The sequence below is a fragment of the Elgaria multicarinata genome, chromosome 9 (genome assembly GCF_023053635.1).
Source record: "Elgaria multicarinata webbii isolate HBS135686 ecotype San Diego chromosome 9, rElgMul1.1.pri, whole genome shotgun sequence".
In the NCBI taxonomy this organism is placed as follows: domain Eukaryota; kingdom Metazoa; phylum Chordata; class Lepidosauria; order Squamata; family Anguidae; genus Elgaria; species Elgaria multicarinata.
The window spans coordinates 77,154,986-77,180,663 of record NC_086179.1 but is presented as its reverse complement, the minus strand read 5'-3'; the positions used below and the strand labels follow the sequence as shown (position 1 = coordinate 77,180,663).

The 25,678-nt window shown below is 39.4% G+C and overlaps 1 protein-coding gene across 2 annotated transcripts in view; it reads left to right on the top strand.

Annotated features, from left to right (window-relative positions):
- TBC1D22A (TBC1 domain family member 22A) overlaps nucleotides 1-25,678 on the top strand; it is a 147,108-nt gene that overhangs the window by 94,024 nt on the left and 27,406 nt on the right. For both annotated transcript variants that reach the window (XM_063134118.1, XM_063134116.1), the window contains one exon: nucleotides 8,762-8,889. In XM_063134118.1, the coding sequence (XP_062990188.1) occupies nucleotides 8,762-8,889 (128 nt within the window). The remainder of the gene's footprint in view (nucleotides 1-8,761; nucleotides 8,890-25,678) is intronic.

Here is a 25,678-nt window from a genome sequence, read left to right as displayed (position 1 = left end):
GTTTTATTAATCTGGATTTAACACCCCAATATCTCCCCTTTTAACATTGTCCTTTCAATTTCAATGCTCCATAAAAAAATGCTCTCTTAAAGAATGTAATCTGAGAAGTTCTGAAAGGCCTGTAAGTACAAACACTGTTGGAAATTCTGGAGCTTCTGGATTCTTGATTTACAAGTAGTATAATTGAAAACTGAATTTTGTCGATGATTTTTGTTACAATAATCCTAGCCATGGGAATTAGTCCCCCACCCCAGTAATACATTGTGTGGGACCACATATGTAGCATAATAAATGCAGGAACTTCCGAATAGTCTGTTCTTCTCATCTTCTGAGGGAATTGTTTTCCAACTCTGTGGATTAAGTTTTCAATTTCAAAGGATTTGTTATTTTACAATATTTATAAGAAATGTGATTACTGTAATTCAGTAAAGCTCTTTTAAATCGTATACCAAGCATTACGAGAAAAACGATTTTAATTACTTTTCTAAGGTGTTTTAAAGTTGGCTGGTCTAGAGGCTCAGTTTTACAGCACAAAATCAAAGTTCAGTTCTTTGTATATAATAACACACCCTTTCCCCAAGGCTTATGCCATGTGATCTTCCTCAGTGATTTATGGAATTCAGTGGTTTGGTGCCTTACAATTGTTTAATGAGACTGTAAAATCTATATGTACCTTTGTGAACTCGGGAAATCCAACATAACTTAAATTATTTGAGTTTGAAATTATGTGGCAATTATTTGTCTGATAATACCACATGTTAAATATAATTGGGCATTTGGATAAAAAAATACTGTAACCTAGGAAACCTTAACTTTCAGTGGTGCTGGCTAAGAGTGGTAAGGATTGCAACATCAAGTTTCTGGGATACTTATGAATATAGAATTATCATGTGACTGAGTAATGAGAAGAGGGCAAATATAAACAAGACCATAGATGGTGATGCTTCCTCTTCTGTGGACTTTTAGCAGGGAAGTTCTTTTTTTAAAAAAAAAGCCTTCTGCTGAATGGATTGGTCAAAGAGACAAGGAATGTTCTTTCCCCACTCTGCCAGGCCCGACTGTGTTTCTGAGCTGATTGTGAAGGAAAAGATTTCCCTTCCTCTACAGTTAGCATAGAAAGTAAGTGGTCTGGCAGAAGAAGGATAGTAGAATTTATCCCTTCTTTGTCAGCCCTCACACCCACCTGTATAGGATTCTGTGCACTCACCTGTATGGAATCCCTGATCACCTATGGTTACAAGACTGGTTCATATGCACTATCTAGTCTCAACATTTCAGCTTTTTCTGGATTGGGCATTAATAGGCCTGGAACAACTACAGATGACCATTTTACTAAGCATCCACACCTGATGTGTGGTAAACTCCTTACTACTTAGGACTGGAATGGGGAACCTCTGGACTATAGGGCAATTTTGGCCCACCAGCTCGTCTAGCCCATGGCTCTTCAGTCAATGCCCTTCTCTGAAGTCCTGCCCATGGAAGGCTAGTGGAAAGGGAAATCTCTGCTGTTTCCTCCTATCACTGATCAGAGATAAAAGCGGAGTTTCTTCTCCCTGTCAGTTTTGCCTGCCCTGTGTCCACCCAAAATTGAAACTGTTTAATTTTTTTTCAGTACTTCTAAAACTTGCACAAACCTATTGCAAATATTGCTGAAATACATCCTCCGTTAAAAACAAACAAACAGACTAAGTTTGTATAGGCATATTTTGTTTTATATGTTTTTATGTGAGTTTAATCCAATTAACATGTTTATGGCAATGCACTATACATTTGTACCAACAATTAGCATAATCATTCGTTGCGTCATTCTTAATGAATGAAGGGGAAAACCTCTGAGCACTGAAGCAGGCTAAGGCAGCAGCTGGAGGAGCTTCAGTTGGCACTTCAGCTGGGTACTAAAGACTTTGAGGGATCGCTCCACCTATACGTCATTCTGGGATCATCCCCTTCCCAAAACACATGCACAAATCCAGTTCCCCACACTCGACTTGGGATGATACAATTGACCAAACCTGGTGTGAGTGCTCTTCTCCCAGATTAGATGGGTTTCCATGTCATCCTGCCAAATGTGAAGTATTTTACCACAAATCATGTGCAAATGTATGCTTAAAGGGTGATTTGTAACCACCAAAAGGACCAGGTCAGTTTGAGAGCTTGTCCTACAGTAGGTTATCATAAAGAGCTTCTTGTTGCCTCCCATACATCTGAACCTGCAGTAAGATTAAGGAAAGGCTGAGTTTGTTGGTATTAAAGGAGGCCGTAGAGAAGGGGTCGGCAGCCTTTTTGGACCTTGCACTTTTGGCGATTTCAGAAACTGTCCTGGGCACCACCACAAAATGCCCACCATGGGAGGGGTGACAAAGGATAAGTAATCTACCCAAAAGACTCAGTACAAGGCAGAAGTAGGGTTTGAACCCCAATACACTAAACAACTGATTTGAACCCACAATTTTGAGAACCAACAGATACCTATTTCACAGTAATCCCAGCTGCCAGTAAGAAAAAGTGTTGACTAAAAAAAAAGTGGGAGGGGTATGGCACCTTGGCAGCCAGCCAGAAAAGTGCCCGGGGGCACTTTGGTGCCCACATGCACTGTGTTGCCTACCCCTGCATTTCAGTGTAGAAAGTTGTCGAGTTCTTCAGCCAAGAGCTTGGAAAGGATGGAAATTTATAGAATCATTTGATGAAGTGAATAAACTTTCTCAACATCTAGAAGAGACATATCATTACTAAATGAACCGCCCAGAGAGCTTCGGCTGTGGGGTGGTATATAAACGAAATAAATAAATAAATACTATTTCTCGCCTGGCATTCTGCTTAAGAATGAGTTACAGAATGAACATGCTAATTGTTGGTACAAACACATAGTGCATTTTGCATAAACATGTTACTTAATAAGCCCCTGAACACACGTAAAATCCCTGGTATAAAATATGCATGTAGACCGTGCTCCTTTTTAAAATAAAAATAAAATGGAGAACCTGTTTCAGCAACATTTTCAGTAGGTCTGTGTAAGTTCTAAAAGTGCTGAGAAGACGGTTAAAACAATTTCAGTCCTTATTTCTTTTCATTTTGATACAAGAACTATTATTTCTTGAAGATTTAGCATAATTTTATTATTGCAAACTGCTGTATAAGTATTTTATGAAAAATACTTTAAGTCTGAAAGATGGCAATAATTACATCTGCTGAGTCGTTCATTACATCTGCATGCTTGCTACCAGTGAAATGGAAAATTTAAATTTAGAATTATTGCCAGCCAAATTACCTTTATCAGTGAAATAACATCTGCTCACAATTACTTATAAAAAAAAGAAGAAGAGAGGAATGAATCTTCTCAGGCTGTACATTTTCTTTTTGTCTCTTTGCATATATTAAATTGTGAGTAAAGCTTTGCACTTAGCTGCCCATTTTTCAACATGTTAGGAAAAAATAAAGACAAGCCCATGGGAAATTCAGTATGCTTATTTAATATTTTTTATGGAGTTGAAATGCTATGAATTGCCCCAGCTTGTTGCTTTGCATTACTTTAAAACGCTTTCCAATAATCCTATATTAATATGTAGCTGCTGTAGAAGTTACTGTGTATGAGTACTTGCTGCATATACTGTACCTATAAGTAAATGCTTTGATTAGCTTCAAATAACATTTAAATCTAAAGCGATGTACTACATTTGTCAACCTACAATATTTCTGCTTGCTTATGACGTTTCCTTAAATAAGTTAAACGTTCAGTCTTATCCCACCGATTATGAATTACCTAGCAGATGTACCAAGGGCAAAGATAGTTTCCCAATGATAAATGTTCTTTGGGTTTTTTTGGCCATGAGTAGAAATTCTTGTTAGGAAGCTGGAAATCCAGAGTACTGTGAGGCTAAGTGCAACTTCACCAGTTACTTTTTTGGCAGGTATCCATTTGAGACTTGACATATATGCGTTTGCACTCTGCAACATGTAAGGGTAGGCATATAGGTTTGTTTCATGGCATGTATCCCATGAAGCATGCTGAAAAGAAAAGTAGTTTTCTCTCTTGTTTCTCTTGCTTGTTTTCTCTCTCAAGCTATGGAGAAGGACTATAGCTTGGTGGTAGAACAGATGCTGTGCATGTTAAAGTCTCCAGGTTCAATCCCTGCACTTAAAGAATCTTGGATGGAGGGGAAATCCTATTCGAATTTTATGTGTTACACCTGTGCCTTACCCTACCTCCAAGAAGCGTAGGATGGTCGGCCAATGAAGCTGAAAATATTTTCATTATTATTAGATCGCAGTTGATGATAGCAGAAGCAGAAAGAGGCTTACACAGCCATCTTTTTCCTGTCTTTTGCATCCTCTAAAAAGACTTTTTGGAGAGTTAGGAGCATCCTGGCCAGTGTAGGTTGCATCATGGAAGGATGCAGTGGAATGGGAGAATTGCCCAAATCGGGTGAAAGCACTTCGTGTAAGGTGCCTCTGCCCAATTTGGGGGGATTGCTCCTCCTCCAGCAGTTATTTGGGGAGATGGAGTGGATCTGAACAAGGAGGAGAAGTCTAGATATAAATGCAAGGGATACGGAAGGGGAACCAAAATGAGCAGAACATATTCATGTGTTCCTGACTCCTGAGGAAACTTCTACTGCATGTGCATCCTCCACTGTACTAGGGAAATACCTAACATGGCAGCAGCAGGTCATAAAAGAGACCCCGTTTAGGGATATTTTGTTTCTGTACCTGCTATGGTTGAAATTGCCAGAAGTTTTTTTTTTAAAGAACTTTATATTTATCTAAAAACTTGAATAGTTAACCATTCAAAAATCCGTGCATGTTGTGTTGTTGTTGTTGTTTATTCTTCTGATTAGTTTTCTTCTTCAACAAACATATTCGTATAATTTGAAAGCCTGTTTGGTGGTGGTGGTGATTCTGGCACACCATGACAAAAAATATCATGATTAATTGAACAGTTGGAGCTGTGTCTTCTCCTGAATGACTTCACTAGTTCATTCTGCTTTAGCACCAAAACAACAAAATTATCGTTCCCTTTTTGATGAAAATTAATCTGAAAACAATTCAAAATAATTGCTTAGTGTCTACCTTCCTTCTAATGAAATCTACATCTCTGAATATGTATTAAAGTTATATTAAACAATAACTACTTCTACTAAAAATAATAAATAGTATCTTCCTTAATAGTAAATTAAACTGTGATTTAAATAATTAAAATCAAGTCTTTCAGAGAAGTGATTTAAATCAGTTTGATTTAAATCCAATCAACCCTGATAAATATTTTTACATTGTTACTATATATTCATTTATAAAGCAATATATAGGCACTATACAAAAATTAAAAAACAAAGACAGTCCTTGACTGCAGGCTTAAAATCTAATAGATGTGACACAAATGGAAAAAGGGTTGGGGTGGGAAGAGGAAACCAGGTGGAACTGTAGCTTACTATATGGACTTGGTAACCATCTTTCACTTCATAAGGGCTGAACAAATGATGGTTCTGGAAGCCACATTTCAGTGCAGTTTCACAAATGCTACCTTTCTGAGCTCTGGTCACAGCAGCTACATGGAGTCATGCAAATTATTTTCAAAACATGAACAAATTGAAGAAGCATATTGTGGCATCTAAACATCATTTGAAAATGGACCACATGTCATATGACAATTTGATAGGTATTGTCTCACCCAATCAAGTTAAAGAACAAGAACTGATGAAGTTTGAAAACAAGGGGAAATTGAAAAGGGGCAGTGGCATGACAGAAACGTAGCATTCATTATGGGTGCTGTCACATCTCGTTCTGAAATTAATATTTCAGTGGGGAATAGTACAAAGAGGGGATGAAACCAGTGACCACCACAAGAAAGCTATTGGTGGTATTGAAGTATGATTTGAAAAACAACAATGTTGATTAATGGCTACAAAAAGATCCTCTTTTGGAAGGCACCTGTCAATTAAATAATGATGTCAATAATATGGTGGCAGTTTATATTGATAAAGCAAGGAAGTTGGAAATGGAAGTTATAAGAGACAAGTCCATAAGAGAGTTTTCATTGTCTTTGACTATGAAAGTGGTATGCCAGTCAAGGCCATTACACTTATGAAATAACTTTGAATGACAGGCTGTGAGGTGCTTTGTCTAGGGTTCTGGCTGCGGTGGCCGTGGAGGGGCATGTGCTACAGCTGGTGCCACAGCACCTGCTGCAGCCAGGAGGTGAGGAAGACCCAAGGACGTTGGATGACTTTGCGCTGCGTCCTTTTCCAGTGGGAGCTCCCCTGCCTCTCTCTGGCTGTAGCGGGTGACCACCATGGCACGTGCCCCTCTGCGGCCGCTTCAGCCAAAACTGGGAGACTGGATCTGTCCCCCAGTTCTGGCTACAGCAGCTGCAGAGGGGCATATGCCACTAGTGCCGCTGCAGCAAGAAGGAGGCAAGGGAGCTTCTCCCCCTTCTGCCCCTCCCCACCGAATGGCGCCGTCCTGATCAGGTAAGGGGAACCAGCGCTGCCATTTGGTGGGGAGGGCGGGGGTGGGTGGGTGAGCATTAGGCAACCCTGCCCTTATAGCCAACTCAATGAACGACTGTTTGCATATCACCCATGTGCGGCATGCAAATAGTCATCCGTGGAGTGGACTGTGAGGACAGGGTTACCTAATGTGTCATCCACATGAGGCCTATGTGTTGTTTAGTAATCTACGACTAAAACTTTTGGTTTCTGAACAATTTGTGCAAAGTTTGTGTTGTTGCCCAAAATAAATTTCCGTTGTCCATCAATTTGTATTCCCCTCCCCCCAACTTAACATTCTAAAACCTTTTGGGATAAATGTTAGGCTTAATATTAGTTTTCATCTCAAAATTTCATCAAAATTGGTCAAACTGTATGGTTTGAAAGGGCAAGTATATGCTATTAAGGAGTTGGCGTCAGCCGTGTTGGCTGCCACCCTTGATTTTAGGGTCAGCATTAATGTGTCTCATTTACGTTCTGTGCTGAAATACCTCAGATACAGACAGATTTGGATTTAGGCGGTCGAAAAATATAAAACACGTAAGGAAATAGAATTTCTTGTCAAAAGCCTCAAATCCTGGGGAAAAAAATCCTGCCTAAAGGACCTTCTGCATGCAATGTATGCTCTCTATGGTTGTGTGATGGTTTCTTCCCTTAAAACTATGAAATTGTACCAGATGAGGTATTGTATTGTATTGTTACATGCAATAGCAATAAATATTACAACAGATAATGTATAATTTGGTCATACGTAGTAACTTATGACCAAACCTCAAATCAGGTAAAAGTTGTGCATTTTTAGGGGGATCTGACTAAAGTGCACAAAGTTTGTGAGCTGTACCAACTTAGTTGAAGATGATACAGTCATTCAAACCACAGTTTGCCATTGCCTGCCCTTATTCTGGTTTATTCAAACCAGGGTATGAAACTACAGTTTGTTCCCAGACTGTAGAGAAACTAGACCTTGCTGCATTGAGACACAATGGGCAAACTGTGGTTGGGCAGCAATTGGGAATATATTTTATAAAGTCGTTCACTCATGGAAGGAGCTTTCACACACTTCTGTTTGAAAGCAATTCACATCTTGGGGTGGTAATGTGTTTTCAATTGATTGGCAAGCTTATGGCATAGCTAAATCTTTACACTTTTAGCAGGTACTGATGAAGCCAAACTCCCCCCCCTCGCCTCTGCCTTTAAAAAGCAAATTTGCAAAGCCACATAAATGTTATCCCTAATTCCACCTAGAGACACACTTATATACACAACACACCAAAGCTGTTTCATTCCTGATCCTTGTAATATTGGTAATATTTGTAACGATTTCCAGAGGGGGAGGTGTGTTAGTTTCTTGCAGCAAGAACAGCCTTGTGGCACCTTAAAAGACTAACCAACGTATTGTGGCATGAACTTTCACGTCATAGTAAATTCGTTAGCTTTTAAGATGCCGAAAGACATTTTTTTTTTAGTAAATTTTGCAGCATTTCTTATTTGCATGCATGTGTGTATTCTTTCAAGCTGCTAAGTGCGTTACAGCACACGGAGCTCTTTTCTAGAGTTCTTACTAGCAGGACAGGTCAAAAGACGACAAAAGATTGCCTTGGCCAGTAGGAATGCAACGACTGCTAACTGCTTAGTGGGTTGTGCAAAAAGGGTGAGGCTGTGGTGCTTCAAGAAAACCTTTTAAAGAGCGATTTAAAGGAAAAGGGGGGTTCAAGAGGAGGTGTGGAAGCTGTATGGAGGGCAGCATAGGAGAGGACTAGGAGTGGAAAGGGACAAATGAGGGAACACATGGGGTAAAAACTAGGAGAGAAGGTATTGAGGGACTGAACTTAGAACTTCCTGTGACTGAAATAACACTGTAAAGATGAAAACATATAATCAGACATTCAAATATTTAGAGATTTTATGTTCTTAAACAAGTGTGAGAATTTAGGCTGGTAGAATATAGAAATTACAGCGGCATTAATGCACATGGTAGTTAAAAATAACTACCCCAGAGAGACACGTTTGTATTGGCCATATCATTCCTATAGCAACGCTGCATGATTTGTAACTAGTTGCTGGTTAAGGATATTTATTAATTGTCACTCTGTTTTAAATATTCATCACAGGATCTGCCAATAGTTTGAGCTATTAGTATGTCCCGCCTTAGGAACCTATTTGCTGATTAAAACAAAATTATGTAATGGTGTGTGTGTATGTGTCAACTGATTGTTGATAAGAGTTGTATAAACCCCACCCACTGAACTCTTTCTGTTTTTTCTTTCTTTTCTTTTTAGATCAAGTGCATAGACACTTAGAACAACATGAAGTGAAATACCTTCAGTTTGCTTTCCGCTGGATGAATAACTTGTTGATGAGAGAAGTTCCCCTGCGGTGCACCATAAGGCTTTGGGACACATACCAGGTAAACAACTGTTTTGAGCCTGCATTATACCACATATTGTTGTTTAAAGCATTGTTATTTTAAGAAATTAAGGCCTTAGCTAGACCTAAGGTTTATCCCGGGGTCGTCCCTGCCTGCTCCCAGAATACCTTGTGTGTCATTTACATGAAAAGGGATGACCCCGGGACGATCCCAGGATAAACCTTAGGTCTAGCTAAGGCCTAAGCTAGCTGATCTCTGTTGAATTTATTTATTTATTTATTACATTTTTATACCGCCCAATAGCCGGACTGCTGAGTACTTGATATTTTTATGCGCAGGAGTCTTGATACAGTATATACAACCGAAGTTGGCAAGCATATGGTCATCTGCTTTTGTTAGAATAAGTATTTGTCATTCAAAATTACTGAGTATACATAATTCCCCAATGACCATTGCGGGCGACTCATTGGAAATGTAAGCTTTTGACCTTAACCTTTAGTTCTCAAACCCAACTCAAATGAATCCTCAATATATGTATTTTACACATTCACACATGTTCCTTGTTTACCCTGGCCTCTTCCTTCTCTGGTCCTACCATAAAAAACTAGATTGTTAACTTATTTCAGGCTGGGGCCTGTACTTTTTGCTTATGTTAAAGTGCCATGTATGTTGATGATACTACATAAAACCTCTTCTCTTAAAATAGATATGTGTGCTAATTTCCTGTCACCTGTCACTTCATCATGCAAATTAATATATTTCATTGGTTGCAAGCCTGAATATATTTGCCACAAATGTATTATGAATGAAAGAGTTATATTAAAAATTGAGCTCCCCTCCATGGGTGGTTACAGAAGAGCTGGCCATTCAAAAAACTACTCACAGAAATCTTGTTCAAATGACATTTTGTTTTGTTTAAAATACATTCCCCCCCGCCCACAAGCTCCTCTATCCACCAGGCTCACAAAGCAGCTAAACAATCATATAAAAGAAAATGTAAAAGCAATAAAACACATGCATAGACAATAAAACTGGCAACAATAAAACAGAGTTAAATGGGGAAAAGTTAATTATTGCTTATGTCTTCTCGAATAAGTGTATCTAACTTGCCATCAGAAAGTCACCAATAAGGAAACCAAGCAGGTTTCACTCAGTAGGGAGTTCCATAAACTAGGCTCCACCAGTGTAGCCACCCAGGACTTATTGGGTGAATGGGGGGGAACCTTCCTAAAATGATCTGAGTGCGTGGGTAGATTAATTTGGGAGAAGGCAAACTAATTTTTTTTAAAAAATATCCATTTATTTACAGCATTTTATACCACCTCTTAGTAAGTTCTCTGGATAGTGTGCACTGAGTTGTCCGAACCTAGAATTGGGGGATTGTTGGGTGAGAGACAACTCAGAGTTTCAACTTATTCCATTTCCTTTTCTAGTAGTGTTAAATGGTTCACTAAGTAGAAAACAGATAATCAACACCACATTCTTTCCAAACCTCTGAAGAAAGTGCTGAAATGTGGAAATTGGGATGTACTCAAATTGCTAGCTTGGGTTGTTACAACTTCATGTTTGATTTATTAAATATCCAACAGTTTTGCCCAATTAGACAAATAGACTCAGGTATTCTCTGCTAGCTTATTCTTTGAATGTGTGCAGATTTGATTTCATATAATTTGTTACAGGCATAGTAACTGTGGATTAGCTTAGTACCGTGATACATGCAATTTCCCAATTAAGGGAGCTGTGGATTGTTTTATTAAGTCTGATTTAAAGGTACTAAGTAGTTTAAAGGTGAGCACTGGAATAAAAATTGCAATCTTAAATGGACAGTTAAAACATTCAGCAGCTAATGACATGGAAAATGTAGTTTATAAATCTGAGTATAATTATATATAAATACGCAAGTATGCATGGCTATGCTCCTCATAACCACATTCATTAATCGAAACAGCCCCAAAACAAAACTATAAATAGAGATGCCCTTCCATTTCTGTTCTTTGCATTTAACTTTGACATTTGAGAAAGTGTACACACACACACACACGCAGGCACACACACACCACCCCTCTGCTAAAGTTCCAAAAATGATCAGAACCATTGCTGTCACTCACTTGGTGTTGCTCCCAAAGGGAATCGTTCCCTCCCTCCACCATCCTTCCCCTTGCCTTGTCATCCTAGAGTCCTCAGCGTATTCCACTCAGCAAGATGCATGAGATCTGCAGCCAGCAACTGAAGGGAGCAACAACTTGATTCTTGTCTTCTGGGTTTGAACAGCCAGGCAGCCCTACTACTTCCTCCTTTCCCCTCCCTTCCACTTCATAGGTCCTGACTCCTGACCACTTGTATATAGGGAGCTGCTCTTTCACCTTTCCACCCACCAAAAGCTTTAGTCAAGAAGGCACTGCTAAGTCCACCCCTAGTGTTTGAACCACCCTGACTACCCTTCTTTATTCTCTTCCTCCCCTACTTTCCACTCACAGTGAACCCCAAAAAACACCTCCTTCACTGTGACTGGTCCCCTTTCTGTGCTTCAGATAGCACAAGTGAACCAGTTACTCAACAAGAAGCCACAGGACTGCTTGAGCCTTACCTTCCTGCATAGGCACTTACATAGACACAGCTTTTTAACTCCCCCACCCCCCGCCCCCCGCCACTATACATACAGTTTAAGTTACAGGTGGATTCCAGTGACCTTTCAGCTGTGGAATATTGAGCTCTTTTATGCAGTCGGGCATGGGGCTTAGCTGGTGAGTCATTGGGGCTATATCCAGGCAAGCGAGTTGTTTGGGCGGGTTTCGGAGGAATGGGTAGAAGAACATGCTAAGACAAAACCAATATCCCTTTGCCCACTTCTCCATACATAGCAGCTGGGTACATCTATTCTGTAACATGGGAGGATCTCCATCGGAGCACCTCCTGAATAGCTAGTTGGTGGGTTGTGGTTCAGGTAGGTTTAAAAGATTGTGCTGGGACAAGAAAGCCCTGCAAGTTATTGTGCCTGTAATTAAACTGAAGATAATTAGGAACAGATAATGGCTACACTAAAGGCAGGATATTGGAATGTGGATTTCACTTCGTTGACAAAATTCAGCCTGGAATAAAAAGCCTCTAAGCTCAAAATCAATTACAGCAGGAATATCTTTTTACATTATTGTTTTAAAGCTGTGATCCTAAACACTGAAGAATCCCATCCTTTTATTCCATAGCCTACGTCTGTTTTACAGCAACTTACAATTTTACTTGGCGTAAACCTCTTAGCACAGCAGGAAGACAGCAAAGCTTATTTATTTTGGGTTTGCATTTCATCAATGGAGTAGCAAGTTTAGGGCTTATAGTTTATCCTCGCCCTTCTCAAGTACTCTTGTGATTTTGATTGTATTGTTCAAAATTTCATTCCGTCTTGCCTGTCTGACATTTTCTCCCTAGATGGCTCATGACAGCTTCAATTTAAAGGAGCTAAAGTACTCATAGCTCTCTCTACCCCATCTCTTCACTCCCCACCTTCTATAATTTATAACAGCAGAACAGCCCAATCTCCGACTGAAGTTCATAGTCTGAGGGTCACTCTTGAATGTGCATCATATTTGCTATCACATCTAAGCTATATCTTAGTGCTGCTGTTTCTCTCCCCATCACATCTTGCACACTTGTGTGTTTCGCCTCTTTTGTTGCTCTAGAATAACCCAGCCTTCCTCAACCTGGTGACCTCTAGATGTTTTGGACTATAACTGTTGTCAGCCTTAGCCAATATTGCAAATGGTTAAGGTTGATGGGAGTTGGACCTCAGCTTGGAGAAGACTGGAATAGCTTCTTTGATCTTTTTCTTTTCTTCAAGTTTCTATTAGTTTGATTATACATTAAATTGCTTTTAATCGTGCATGGAAGCACTTGGCACAGGATGGAGAATCTAACATGTCCAATGGTGTGCATACAGATTCATTGTCAAAGTTAACTTATGTATCTTACTTGCACTCTGTGACTCATTCCCACAACTTGGAAGGTACCCAGGAAATGTATAGTGTGAATGGGTTCATCCATATGAATGGCTTGTCTGCCAAAGCTCGATTCACAGCACCTGTATTTGCAAGAAGATCTTATGCATATATAGGATATTTACACAATTGTAGCTCTATGTTATGCAGAAACATCAAGTGAATCTCAGTTTCTCTTTCCACATAAATGGTGCAGAGAGAATATGACATATTGCCTATGGGAAGTAGTGGGTAGAACTCAGATCTCACTGACTTTTATCCCTTCAAATATTACCTCATAAGATTATGAAAAGGATGTAGTACACACTTAGGCTTCCACTTTCAGTGCTCCTGTGTAATAGCTGAAGTAGAGGCTCTTCAGAGTGCAACTGTTCGAAAAAGGCCAATTGCAACTTGATTGAAGGCAAATTTGTGACTGACAAAGTTTCAAGATTTGTGGCTTGGGCTGCCAGGGTTCCATCCCTTTTTGTTATGGATGTGATGTTGAATTATAGAGGTGACTTGTTGATTTGGATTATTCTGCAGGTAAATAGAATGATAGGAAACCCAAAAGAGTTGAATATAGATATGGTAGTGCCTACATAATGTGCTTTGCCTCGCAGAGAAGTAGGGCTGTTGGTCATGTTGAGGTGTAGTCCACAATGCTAGTAGGTCAAAGAATAAATCTGGATCCAATCCAATGTTAAGGCAGATATATTTGTACTTATTTTTAGCACTTTATGGGACCCCTTCCAAATAAAGTCCAATTGGAAGAAGAAACACATATACAGTATTGGTATAATTGAGAGTCATAATGGATATATAGTTGGACTAGGACTATGGAGACAGGCATTCATATCTGTGCTCAGCCATGACGCTCACCTTGGGCTAGTCTCAGCCTAACCTTCTTCACAGGGTTGTTAAGGTAAAATGTGATGGATGGGCCATGTGCATCACTGCGAACTCTTTTGCGGGAAGGATGGCATAGAAATGTCACAGCTACAATTCATCGTACAATTAACTGTTGTTTACAAAATAAAAACAAAACCATATTATGTTAAACCATCAAAAGCATCCCCTGTAGTCCTAAAGTGTAATAATCCTTGAGAAAGGTAACATGAACTGAAAATCACAACTTCTTTAATCATTGGAAATCTCTTGCTGTTTCTTTTCAGAATGAAGGGATAGGAGAAATGAGGTAATTCCATTTCTAAATAGTAAATAACATTTCTGACTCTATGGAGAAGTGTCTACAGGTACTCCACATTGTGTGTGGAAAAAATGCCATGGCAACTCAGTAAAGTTCCTGAAATGCTATGATTTCATTTCTATAGTACAAGCAGTTTACAGATTTTCTTCTCCCTGGGGAAGTAAGTAAAAGGAAGGAAGTGTGTGTGTCTATAAGATACAATCTAGGAACTAAATAATAACTTTAGGATAGCAGCAGTTAAGGTACCATTTAGTGAACATGTCCCCAAATAATGATTCTCCTCCCCACTCCCTTTTAGGGCCTATCATCTTTCTCTTCAAAATTGTCTCTAGTATTATTGTGCCAATAATTCACTCTGTATTTTTCAGTCGCTCTTTCAGGTGTCCTCCCCTCACCCCTTAGCATGTCTCTGTTGGTGGTTTTACTGCTGTGCAGTTCCTGGACATAATTTCTTTGCTTACCATATGCTAAATTTGTTATATAGAAAATATTAACATCTTTTTGATGGGGACTACATGATACCTGCTGCCAAAGTTAGGTTACAACATATCCCAAATAATAGATGCGTGTGGATTATTACAGTTGACTGGGGACATATTGCTCTTTCATAGTGGCAGAGGAGTGAGAACAGTCCTTTAAGTTTTTTTAATTACATCTTAAAAGAAGAAACAATCAAATTAAAAAGAAATTAATGGTCACATAATAATGCTTTCAAACCAGTTCAGTGGCAACATAGTTTAAACATGCTATTCTTTAAAGATTTTGGATTGACATTTGCCTTTTTGCTTTGGTTAGAAAATTAATGACTAACAGAGGAAAATGACTGATGGATATAACATTAATAGAAAGTTAGAAAATTGAGTACTCTATTATCTTTTGGCATTTGTAAGCTCCTTAACACATTTACATCAACCACTCTTCTGTTCTGTATAGAGTAGATACCATTTGTCTGAGGAACCCTTTTTTACTCTATTTCCCCATTCAAACTTCTGTTTTGTTCAGTAACAGCATGGAGATAAAAAGCTTAAATATACTTCCATTTGAACTTAATAAGGGGAAAAAACAAGGGCACAGAAAGATTGGCAAACCCAGTGGAGCTTTTTCTTTTATTTTCATAAATTCAAAGGTGGTGATATGAGGGGAGTGGAAATAATTCATTATGAGGAAAAGCTTTGCCACTTCTGTGTGCCTGTCTCCACTTGCATTTTGGGAAGGGGACCTAAACATAAATGTTTGTTCCCATTATGATTTGCTAATAAATATCTCAATGTTTTTATAAGATTAGGTTTGTGTTTTTTCCATAGAAAAACCCTAGACCAGGGGTGGGCAGGTAGTGGAGCTGAGTGACTGGTAGGTCCATCTAATCATAGGGCATGTTTTACCATGGGCTCTTCATTACTGTACTTTGGGTGTGGGCAAGGATGGAACCATGAGATGGACGTTCTTCCTATGTTATCACGCTTCACTTTGAAAAAGGCCTTAAACTGGTATTCAATCATCATAACTCCTTAATCCCTACACCCTTCTGAAACTTCAGATTTCTTGGCTGGAGATATCCCTGTGCTGTCTGTTAGGGGAGCTTCAGCTATTGGGCGGTATAAAAATACAATAAATAAATAAAATAATAAAAAAAATAGTTTCACAAAAAAAAGTCCACAAGGAACATAGGGGGATAAGTGAATCCTTTTTTGTGGATGCTTCAAAATATCTCTGCATCTATTAATCTGAAAGTTGACTGTCTTGATCCCCTCAGAAGAGGCAACTATCTCTGCAAATTTCATTCAATTCTGCCAAGTTAAAAAAAGTTAGCATTTCCCTATAAAATAATTCAAAATATAAAGAAAGATGTGGAGCACAAAAACAACTGCACATATTTTTTCTGAAATTTGGCAGGTGTAATCTCCTAAGGGGTATTATTATGACTGCAGATTTCATTGATGTCTGACATGTAAACCAAAAGTTCTAGATATTTTTTAAATGATATGAAAGTCAATGGGAGCAAAACCTTGGATTTCCAAATCTTGTCTCTGGTTTGGTACCTAGGTTGAAGTAGACAGCCACTGAATTGGGCCAAGCTGAATTGGGCCATTTTCTGAAGCACCAAATCCAAGTTAAGTCTTGTGTTCAGTGCATGCCTCTAATTTCTACCCCTTTCTTGAGCTGGAAGGGCTTCCAGAATGGTTTCCAGATAAAATAAATTTAAAAACAAGGCAATCCCTGCCCTCAGTCTTACAATCTAAAAGACATGATACAAAAGGGAGAAGGGGTGAAGAAAAACCCAAACTCAGACACTAGTTCTTAAAGGTACAGAGTTCTTCTAACAACCCCCTGGTATGGAGACAGTTCAGGGACCGTAGGAGTCCAATGGAACCCAGCTTCCCTTCTCTCCCTCTGCTCTGATGGAATGGCTACTGCCTTGTGACAGCTGAGGAAAGGCCAAAGGCAACAGATCCCTCACCAGAGCCAATGGAATCTGCATATCTTTACAAAATTACGATTTTTGGAGACATCCTGACTTCATTAAATCAAGTGGGAATTGTGCCACTTGTTGAGTGCACCCCTGTTCAGTAGGGTCTGTTTGGAGTTGTGTGACCTTTATTTCAGAAGTGAAGCTGAAAAGGCATGATGGTGTCACTTCTAATTTTATTTTGACCGTGGATGCTGCTGTCAGTCTTTCCCATGGCAACAAATGGTGCCAAAACTGATCTGTGTTAATTTAATCGCATTAGAGAAGTATTCTCTTATGAAGTTCTCCCCACATCTAATAGACCCATTAAGGATTAGAATTGGTTAACCTTCCTTTTGTATGCTTTTTCCAATGCAAAAGGAAATGGATTTCAGAAGAATGATATTCAAAAGGATTTAACGGGTAGATAGGAAGCTTTTGGAAAAGATAAGAGCAAAACCTGTTTAATGACTCACGAGCAGTAATATAAACATGTGACTTTTAATGTTGATTTTCTGTCAATGAGGTCTTCAGAGGTGATTTGCTGCAACCAGTAAGAATTTGTGACAACTCTCTCACTATAGTACTCTATCCCTGATTGCAAAACATCAAACAAAGTAATTTTCATGATTTCTGGGAAATATTTGAATTCTAGCTTTTTGAGCTCACAGGTGGAGAGACTTCTATAGTTGTAGGCACACATTCTTACTAAAGTCGTCCATCAGTGGTGGGAAACCTTTGGCTGATAGGCCAGATCTGGCCTGTCAAGCTTCCCCAACCAGCTTATTGAAGGCCTGGCCTAAGCACGCCCCCCTCTCTAAAGCCCAAAAGGTGAGGGGTGAAGGATAGTGGCTCTGGGAGCCACCACCTCAAAGTGCCTGGAGCACCTTGAAGTAGCAGCTCCCAAAGAGTTCCCTTGGCTTACCCGACTGGCAAGGCGAGGGAAACCTAGTCCATAAGAAGCCTAGTGGAGCAGCACCCTTTTTGCCATTGTTTAAACCTTTGCCTCCCACGACCTCCCACCCCCTTGAGCAGCAGCGAAAAGTGTGGTGGTGGTGGGGATGATGATGATGATGATATATTTATTTCTTGCCTCTCCCTCTGGATCGAGGCGGGGAATAACATTAAATACAATATAATACATAAAACTCGATAAAAGAGCATATAAAACCAATACAATATTAAAATAACAATCACAACATCTTAAAATTCTTAGGTTTAAAATTAATCTGGGTAGGCCTGCAAGAAGAGACTAGTCTTTATGTCTGTCTTAAACTCAGAGAGAGTATTAAGCTGATGAATTTCCTCCGGCAGGCCATTCCACAGTCTGGGGGACAGCAGAAGAAAAGGTCCTCTGGGTAACATTTGTCAGCCTAGTTGTGACTGACTGCTTCACCACACCAGTCAGCTATATCTGAGCTGGTGAAGCAGAGTATTTTGACTCTGCTTTGCCAGCCCAGTTAGCCAGTACAGAAACGGATGGGGCTAGCGAAGCAGGGACAGGGTGTTCTTCGTTGCCAGCCCTGTATAACCATCAGGCTCCTTCTACACCCTGCCCCAGCTTCTCAGGAAATAGTTGAGCAGCAGCAAGGAAGGAGCTCTGTGTGTATGAATGTTCATAACCCCATCCAACACAGGTTGCATCCCTGTTCCTTGATCTGCCTTTCAGCTGACCAGAAGCACCTCTGTCTTGCCTGGATTAAGCTTCAAATTGTTTGTCCTCATCCAGCCCATCAGACACTGATTTTGTAATTTCTTTCAGCTTTCTTCAGTTTATTAACATGTAGTTACAGTAACCTAACCCCAAGGATATAGAAGCATACACAAAAGTCTCTCTGTCTGACAAGTGGATTCCTTGGTAGTGTGCCCAGTGCTGCCAAGTCTTCTGTCAGGCTTGCCCATTGGTACTTGTTCTTTGGTCAGATGTATGGATGTGTTATACCTCTTGATGACCACAGAAATTTCTGTCTTGTCTTGTAGATAGAGTGGGTCTATGAAAGATTGCTTTTCACACATCAGTTCCAAATGTTCCTAATTAGTCCTAGCCAGCAACAACAACAAAAAGTTTAATCCTGCAGCCCATCATTGTTATATTTTAGCTATAAAAATGGGAAGGAAATAGGGATTAGTAAAATATGTATTGCATGTGACTAATCTCAATTGTCTTGGCTTCAAGGTAGAAACCTGAAAAAGTTCTTTGGGTCATCCAATCACTCTAAAAAGAAATCATAAAATGTTTTATATTGTAACAAGGATGAATCCTTCATGACATTTGTAAACATTGTAAACATTTCATTGCCAGTAGAATGGCAGCACAATCCTTTGCATGTCTACTCTGAAGTAAGTCCCATTGACTTTACCTGGGACTTACTCCCAGGTAAATATGTACAGTATTGTAGCCTAAGTATCCCACCTAGGATTTTTCTACTGTAAATTGAAAAATAAGCCCTATCAATTTTATCTCTATTATGATGCTACATCATTTATATTGACTCCGAACCATTCTCTTTAAACTCTGTTACATGCTCTACTTGATATATTATTTATATGCTTAATATATCTGCCTCAGCATCTGCACCTGAGAAGTATTTATTTTTATTTTTTGTCATTCATGCATTCATTCTGCAAAAGTGAGGGAGTGTGAAAGGATGCCTTCAATCAAGTCTACTCATTGCTATTCCAACTGTGTGACTGTGCTTCCTTAGCAGGACTATTGAATCCTTGGTATTCATTCCTTCATGCGGATGTGATAACAGAATAAAGGAGCTTTACAGCTGGTCGCAGTCAAGTAGCAAGGCCATTGTAAAAGCTCACAAGAAAATCACTGATGAATGCCATTACTGTTGGAAGCAGGTTTAACAATTGGAAATATCTATATTTTACCCTGGAGGGATGATCAGTTACAGTAGATGTGTCCTTCTGATGCTTTAAGTGGCTTATAAATTGCAGGGTGTACATTTCAAAGGAATTTGCAAACAATAATAAGTTTCAAAAGGAGAGGTAACAAGGTATAAATCTATAACAATGCATAAACTTGTCATTTTAGTGTCTTCTGATCACGAAATGTTGAATTTAGTGTTGATTCTTGGAAAATAATTGTGGATACTTGACTTTTTAACCGATCATCTTATCTGACAAACTCAGTCTAGGGTATTGCTGTATTTTCCAAAATAGGAGGCAACTTTGGACTTCATTCCAGAAGGACAGAACCTTTTGCAAAGGTCTAGAAACTTTGTTTTTCCAATTAAAACAATATTGGTTGTTGGGTGTGCTTTCTGAACAGTTGAGAGAAGCAGTTTCTATCAAGTTATTTCTTTGAGAAATATTTCTTCGAGTAAGCATGTGAGGGTGCCATTGCCTCGTGTCATGGTTGGCCATTGTGTTAACAGAATGCTGGACTAGATGGACCCTTGGTCTGATCCAACATGGCTCTTCTTTAATATTTAATTTTTGGGCCTCTTCGCACATGGGCTCCGCATATATGTTTTACATTTTGGCAGGGTTCAGACTGAATTATGAGTCCATGGGCTTTTACTGTCACACAATGAATTCTGAATGTGAACCAGGGCCTACATGCATAAATACTTGGGAAAGTAGGCTCTGTTCTGCATTCTGGTCCCTCATTTTTATAGATAGTTCATGTTTGTATTGACATGTGTAGAGCCAAATTCACATTCAATATTCTACATGCAATGGGGCAGGGGGAGGATTATGATCCTTGGGTAATATCCAATCTTAATTCTATGTAGAGTAGACCCATTGAAATGAATGGGGCTTAAATTAGTTTGCTACTAATTTAGGTACCATTCATTGAAATGGATCTACTTTATGTAGAACAAACATTGCATGCCACTACTTATGCTCATATCTGTGCACAACTTCCATGCCTCTTTAGCTAGTTGTGTGCCACAATGCTTTCCTTCTTCCGTAAAGTCTGCTGGCTGGTTGAAAATACTTACCCCATTTGTACTTGGAAATATTTAATGATTCAGATAATACATTACATTATTCTTTGTTATATTGCCTACTCTCTACAACTTCAGCCATCTTGGTTCATATTTAATGTGATAATATCTAGAGCAAGGGTGCAGGACTATTTTTGGGTGAGGGGGTTGAATTACCCTCCCCCCCCCCGCTAGCTGTATAATGTCAGGTGGATGTTGCTGCACCTCCTGCCATCAGTGGGTGTGGCTACATGTACGCTTCCATGCTCAAGTGTCAGGTGGATCTTCCACCTCTTTCTTGGGCCAGAGACCACTGCACTGGTTAAGGAAGCCCTGTGCACAGCAAAGCTTAACTGGACTAGCCTTGATTGGGAGCGAGCGATAGAGACTAGCTTGGCTGTACTCTGTCTTCATTCATCCCACATGCTTCCCGGCCAGGATGCATAAAGGAGAAGTGGCTGAATCCCTTTTGTTTCTTTGAAAGAGGAGAAAAGGGGACTCAGCCACTTTGCACTCCCGACCTCCTTGCATGAAATAGGCGGAGTTTGTGAAGGAGAATTGGCAGAGTCCCCTTTGCTTATCCGATAGAGAAGCAACAGGGACTCAGCCACTTCTTCACAGGCCCCTCCTACTTTCCCCATTCCTCTAGGGGTGGGGCTTGGAGCCTAATCCACACCCTCTGGAGGATCCCCAAGAGACTGTGCAGATTAGGCCCATGGGCTGGAGGTTCTGCATCCCTGATCTAGAGGATGCTTTGATAATTGGTCTTAACCCTGTTCATTTGTCAACCTTCTGAAGGAAATTCAAAAGACTCAGGATTGGCAACACATAATTATGCAAAAAAAGAAGATGCTGGCATCCTTCCTTCCTTGCTACGCTAATTCCAGAAAACCCATAATGCCTGACAGGGCGTGATCTCTCTCTCCCCCACCCCACCCAGACAAGCCACTGGTCTCTGCCATATAATAAAGATGAAAACAGCACATTCTGAAGGAGACTGGGAAAGTGTAAACAAATAGAAAATATAAAGGAAGATCTAATTGGGATCCCATTCTTAGGATCAATTGAAGGGAATTCTGTGTTTTTATTTGATACTGCTTTTCAGACCATCCAAGCAAATGATTCTAAATTCTTACGTTTCTCACAGAAGGAAAAACAAAACAAAAAACAGAGCTGCAACTTCTCTGTCCAATTATATGAATAGTTCTGATCTGCACCAGTCTTTCAGACTTTTTGGATTGCAACTCCCATCATCACCAAACAGCTGGCTAGGGATAATGGGGGTAGTGGTCCAACACAGCTGGAGGGCACCTAATGTACAGTGTAAAGACGCATTCCTTGGACTACAGAATTTCTAGTTAGGAAATGTTTATGGCCCTATTTTGGTTAGAACGTCGCAGCTTGCCTAGCATAATCATTAATCTAGTCCTGCTCTCGTGGTGTTTAAAACTGATTTTCAAGTAAGATCCTAACAGCAAGAGAGCAAGACTGGATTAACTATTATGCTAGGCAAGCTGCCAACCAACATTCCTCTCACACATAATTTTGAGAATGAATATTTTGTTACATTGGAAAGATTAACAAAAGGGGAGAACGCCTGGCTGCACTTGCAAAAGAGCAATTCAGCTCTGAATTTGTCAAATTTCTGTTTGGATTCATTCCACAGTAAAATGTACTTGACAGGGCATCCTTTTTCCCTCTCATCTCTAGTACAAGCTATAACTTAAAACTGAAATCAACGTTTCTCTCTTCTCTCTTTACATGTATTGCTCTAACGAAAAGAAGGCATTTCATTCAAAAGAAGTATTTTATTCATAGGAACATAAGAAACTGCCTTGTACTGAGCCAGACCCTTGATCTACCTAGCCCAGTATTGTCCACACTGACTGGAAGCAGCTCTCTATGGTTTCAGGCAGCAGTTTTTCCAACCCTATTTGTAGATGAATGAACCCAGGCCCTTCTGTATGCAAAGCAAGTGTTCTGCTACTGAGCCACACCCCTTTAAGTAGTCAGAATACTTAAAACCTGTTTGACTTGGCTCAGATATAAGAACATAAGAAGAGCCATGCTGGATCAGATCTGTGCAGACTAATAATAATAATAATAATAATAATAATAATAATAATAATAATAATTTATTTATTACCCGCCTCTCCCTCTGGATCAAGGCGGGGAACAACATACAATATAAAAATATTATACATAAAACTGATTAAAACATATAAAACTAATACATTATTAAAATAACAGCCAGACATCTTAAAATTTGATTGAGTAGGCCGACCGGAAGAGATCAGTCTTTATAGCTTTTTTATATTCAGAAAGACTGTTGAGTTGGCGAATCTATCCCAGCGGTCTGGGAGTGACAGAAGAGAAGGTCCTCTGGGTAACAGTTGTCAATCTAGTTTTAGATGGCTGAAGTAAATTCTTCCTAGAGTACATGAGTGTGGGGGGCAGATTGTACGGGAGAAGGCGATCCCATAGGTAACCTGGCCCCAAACCATGTAGACATGGTGGGGAAAGCAAGCAAGCAGCTCTCTTCCGTCTTATTACCTTTAAGGCTTTAAATGTAATAACCAACACTTTATACTTCACCCAGAAACTAACTGGCAGCCAGACAAGTGATTTTAAAATTGGTATAATATGGTCACCCCTAGGTGTACTGGTGACCAACCTGGCTGCCATATTTTGATGTCTGTTGGAAGCCCACAAGCAGAACATGAGTGCAGCAACAGCAGCAGCTTTCCACTCATGTTCCTCCAGCAACTGGTATTGAGAGGCATATTGCCTTGAATAATGGAGGTAATATATTGTTGTCATGACTAGTAGTCATTGATAGCCTTTATCCTCCATGAATGTGTCTAATCCCATGTTCAAGTTGGTGACCATCACTATGTCTTCTGGTAGCAAATTCCACAGTTATATTAAGTAAGGTGGCACCAAAGTGAAATTTCTTATACATTGAAATTCTATACAGGCTTTCCTATCATGAGATGCTTACTTGAGTGATGAGGCTGGGCATAATGGTGATGGTATCATTACTGATAATGATCCAAATGGCTAGTCATGTAACACAGTACATACCATGGGTTTTTAAAGGGGCCCCTTTCTCATGGCAATTCCTTGCTCTCCCCCCCCCCCTTAAAACCACTGCTGAATACTACAAACACTCTAGATATGAGGGGATATAGCTAGAATGGGAAATCTGACAGTGCATGCATGAAAGTGCTTTGCATTCATGCAACATGTTTGTTGGATTCTGACCAGTATACATAATATGTTGTGGTTTATACACACCTACTAAGAAAGCTGTTGTAACTAAATTGTAAATCTATTTTTTTTTCTTTTTAGGGTGGGTGGGGGTTTCAACTTCTGTTTTTGGCTCACTAATTATATTGTTGACAGTGTAATTAGTACTTTAAGGATCAAGACAAAATAAAAAGAGATGCCCCCCCCCCCCAGTTATACAGTTTTACTTACAAATGGCAATGGTGTAACAAATGTTGGTTCAAGTTGCCAGTCTTGCCGCTTGAATGATCTTTCAGATCTTCACTCAGGAATCTGTTAAACACTTCTTCCTCTGGATTCGAGAAGACCATAAGGATTTATGGCTAGAAGGCCTCTCTAGAATTTTGTTCTTTCCCTGATGGCCACCAAACTTGAGACGCATTGGACCCTTACTTCCCTGACAAATTGACAAAGCGCTGCAATTTTTAATGATGTAATAAATGAGGCAGGCATTTTAAATACATGCAAGTGATGTCCAAAATCTAAGTGTGAATGCACAAGGGGCATGGAACCTTCGTTGTGCTTATTGCTTACTTCCTTCAGGCCCCTCTTCACCAACTAAAGTGCTTTTTCCCTCCCAGCTGAGATAATTTCTTCTCTTGGAGCTCAACTGAGCAGAAAAGTGCCTGGGGACAGACTGGTGACAAGCTGTGGATGGGCAAGAGGGTTTAATACCACTTATTTGTGAATCCATTTTGCTGTTGAAGTCAAACCCCAGCTCCACTCTTTCCATGTGATTGGGCTCAGATGCACAGATCTGCTGATACCACATCTTGTTGAGCCTGAAGTTAACCATCTAGCTATTTCCGTTCAAGTGTACCTAGGTTACTAGCCTTATGAAATTGTTTTCCCCAAAAGTATTCAGAGTTCCTGCCTTCAGAGGGTAGGAATTTTTGATGTTGAGAAATTATTCAGAGCTGGTATTGTCTTAAATATTTAATAACCACAATGGCGTGGTACTTTAAAAACAGTTGAAAGAATATTGTTAATATTTGATGCCTTTAAGATTCATAATGCTGTTCTAAAATGTTATTACTTTAAAAGTTATTAGAAATAATCCAAAAGTGGCGATAACTTTGTAGCCTCTTCTAAAACTGGGAATTGACCCCTTAAATTGTTTGTTTTAAATATCTCCCGGTGTAACAGGAAAATAGGTTTTGGTGCAATTATAAACCAATACAACATTAAACCGTAGTCCATAGATAATAGCATTTCCTTTTCAACTGGTGGAGTGCAATGTATCCATGAAATGTGTTCTGCTTTACTTCTTTTCCTCTCTTTTTTCAGTCAACAGTCAGCCTCTGAGTAATTCATGAGGTTTTTGTGGGCAAAGTCTGAAATAATGGCTTCGATTACATCCACAGACACAATAAACTTTTTGCAAGGCAATGTGATATTTGTGATGTTAACCGTCTAAATGATTTTTATTGATGATGACAGATGGTTCTGTGGTGACGCTCACAGAGTCACACCTAATATGTTCAGAATAAGTCTTCTGGAAGGCTGTACATCTGTTTTAAGATCTTTTGCTAAAATATTTAAATCAAGGTCATTGTTTATATTTGATTTTTAAGCAGCTTTTAGCTATTGGCCTGCCGTTTTATACATTTAAAGATGTGTCTGCTTGTAACTTCAAGGGCTGTAAATGGAAAGTTATAATAGGTAGCAGGTGTTAGGAAAGGCAATTATGCATTAGGTGCTTTGCTCAATTTCCAAAACTGTCCAAGACTATCCATTTGAAATACTTTCTAGCCTAGTTTTATCTCTGAACCATGATGAATCCTTAAATCTAAAGGGAATATGCATTTTTCCTTTAATGAATTGAATACTTAAGCCTATTTGATTTAATTTAAAAGAGCCTAGGAAAAAAGTATTGGAAAGCAATGCGGAAAAGAAAATATCAAAAATAAATTCAGATCTTGGCATGCTTTGCAATTTCTTTCACTTTTTAAGTTAAGAGCCTTTTGATATA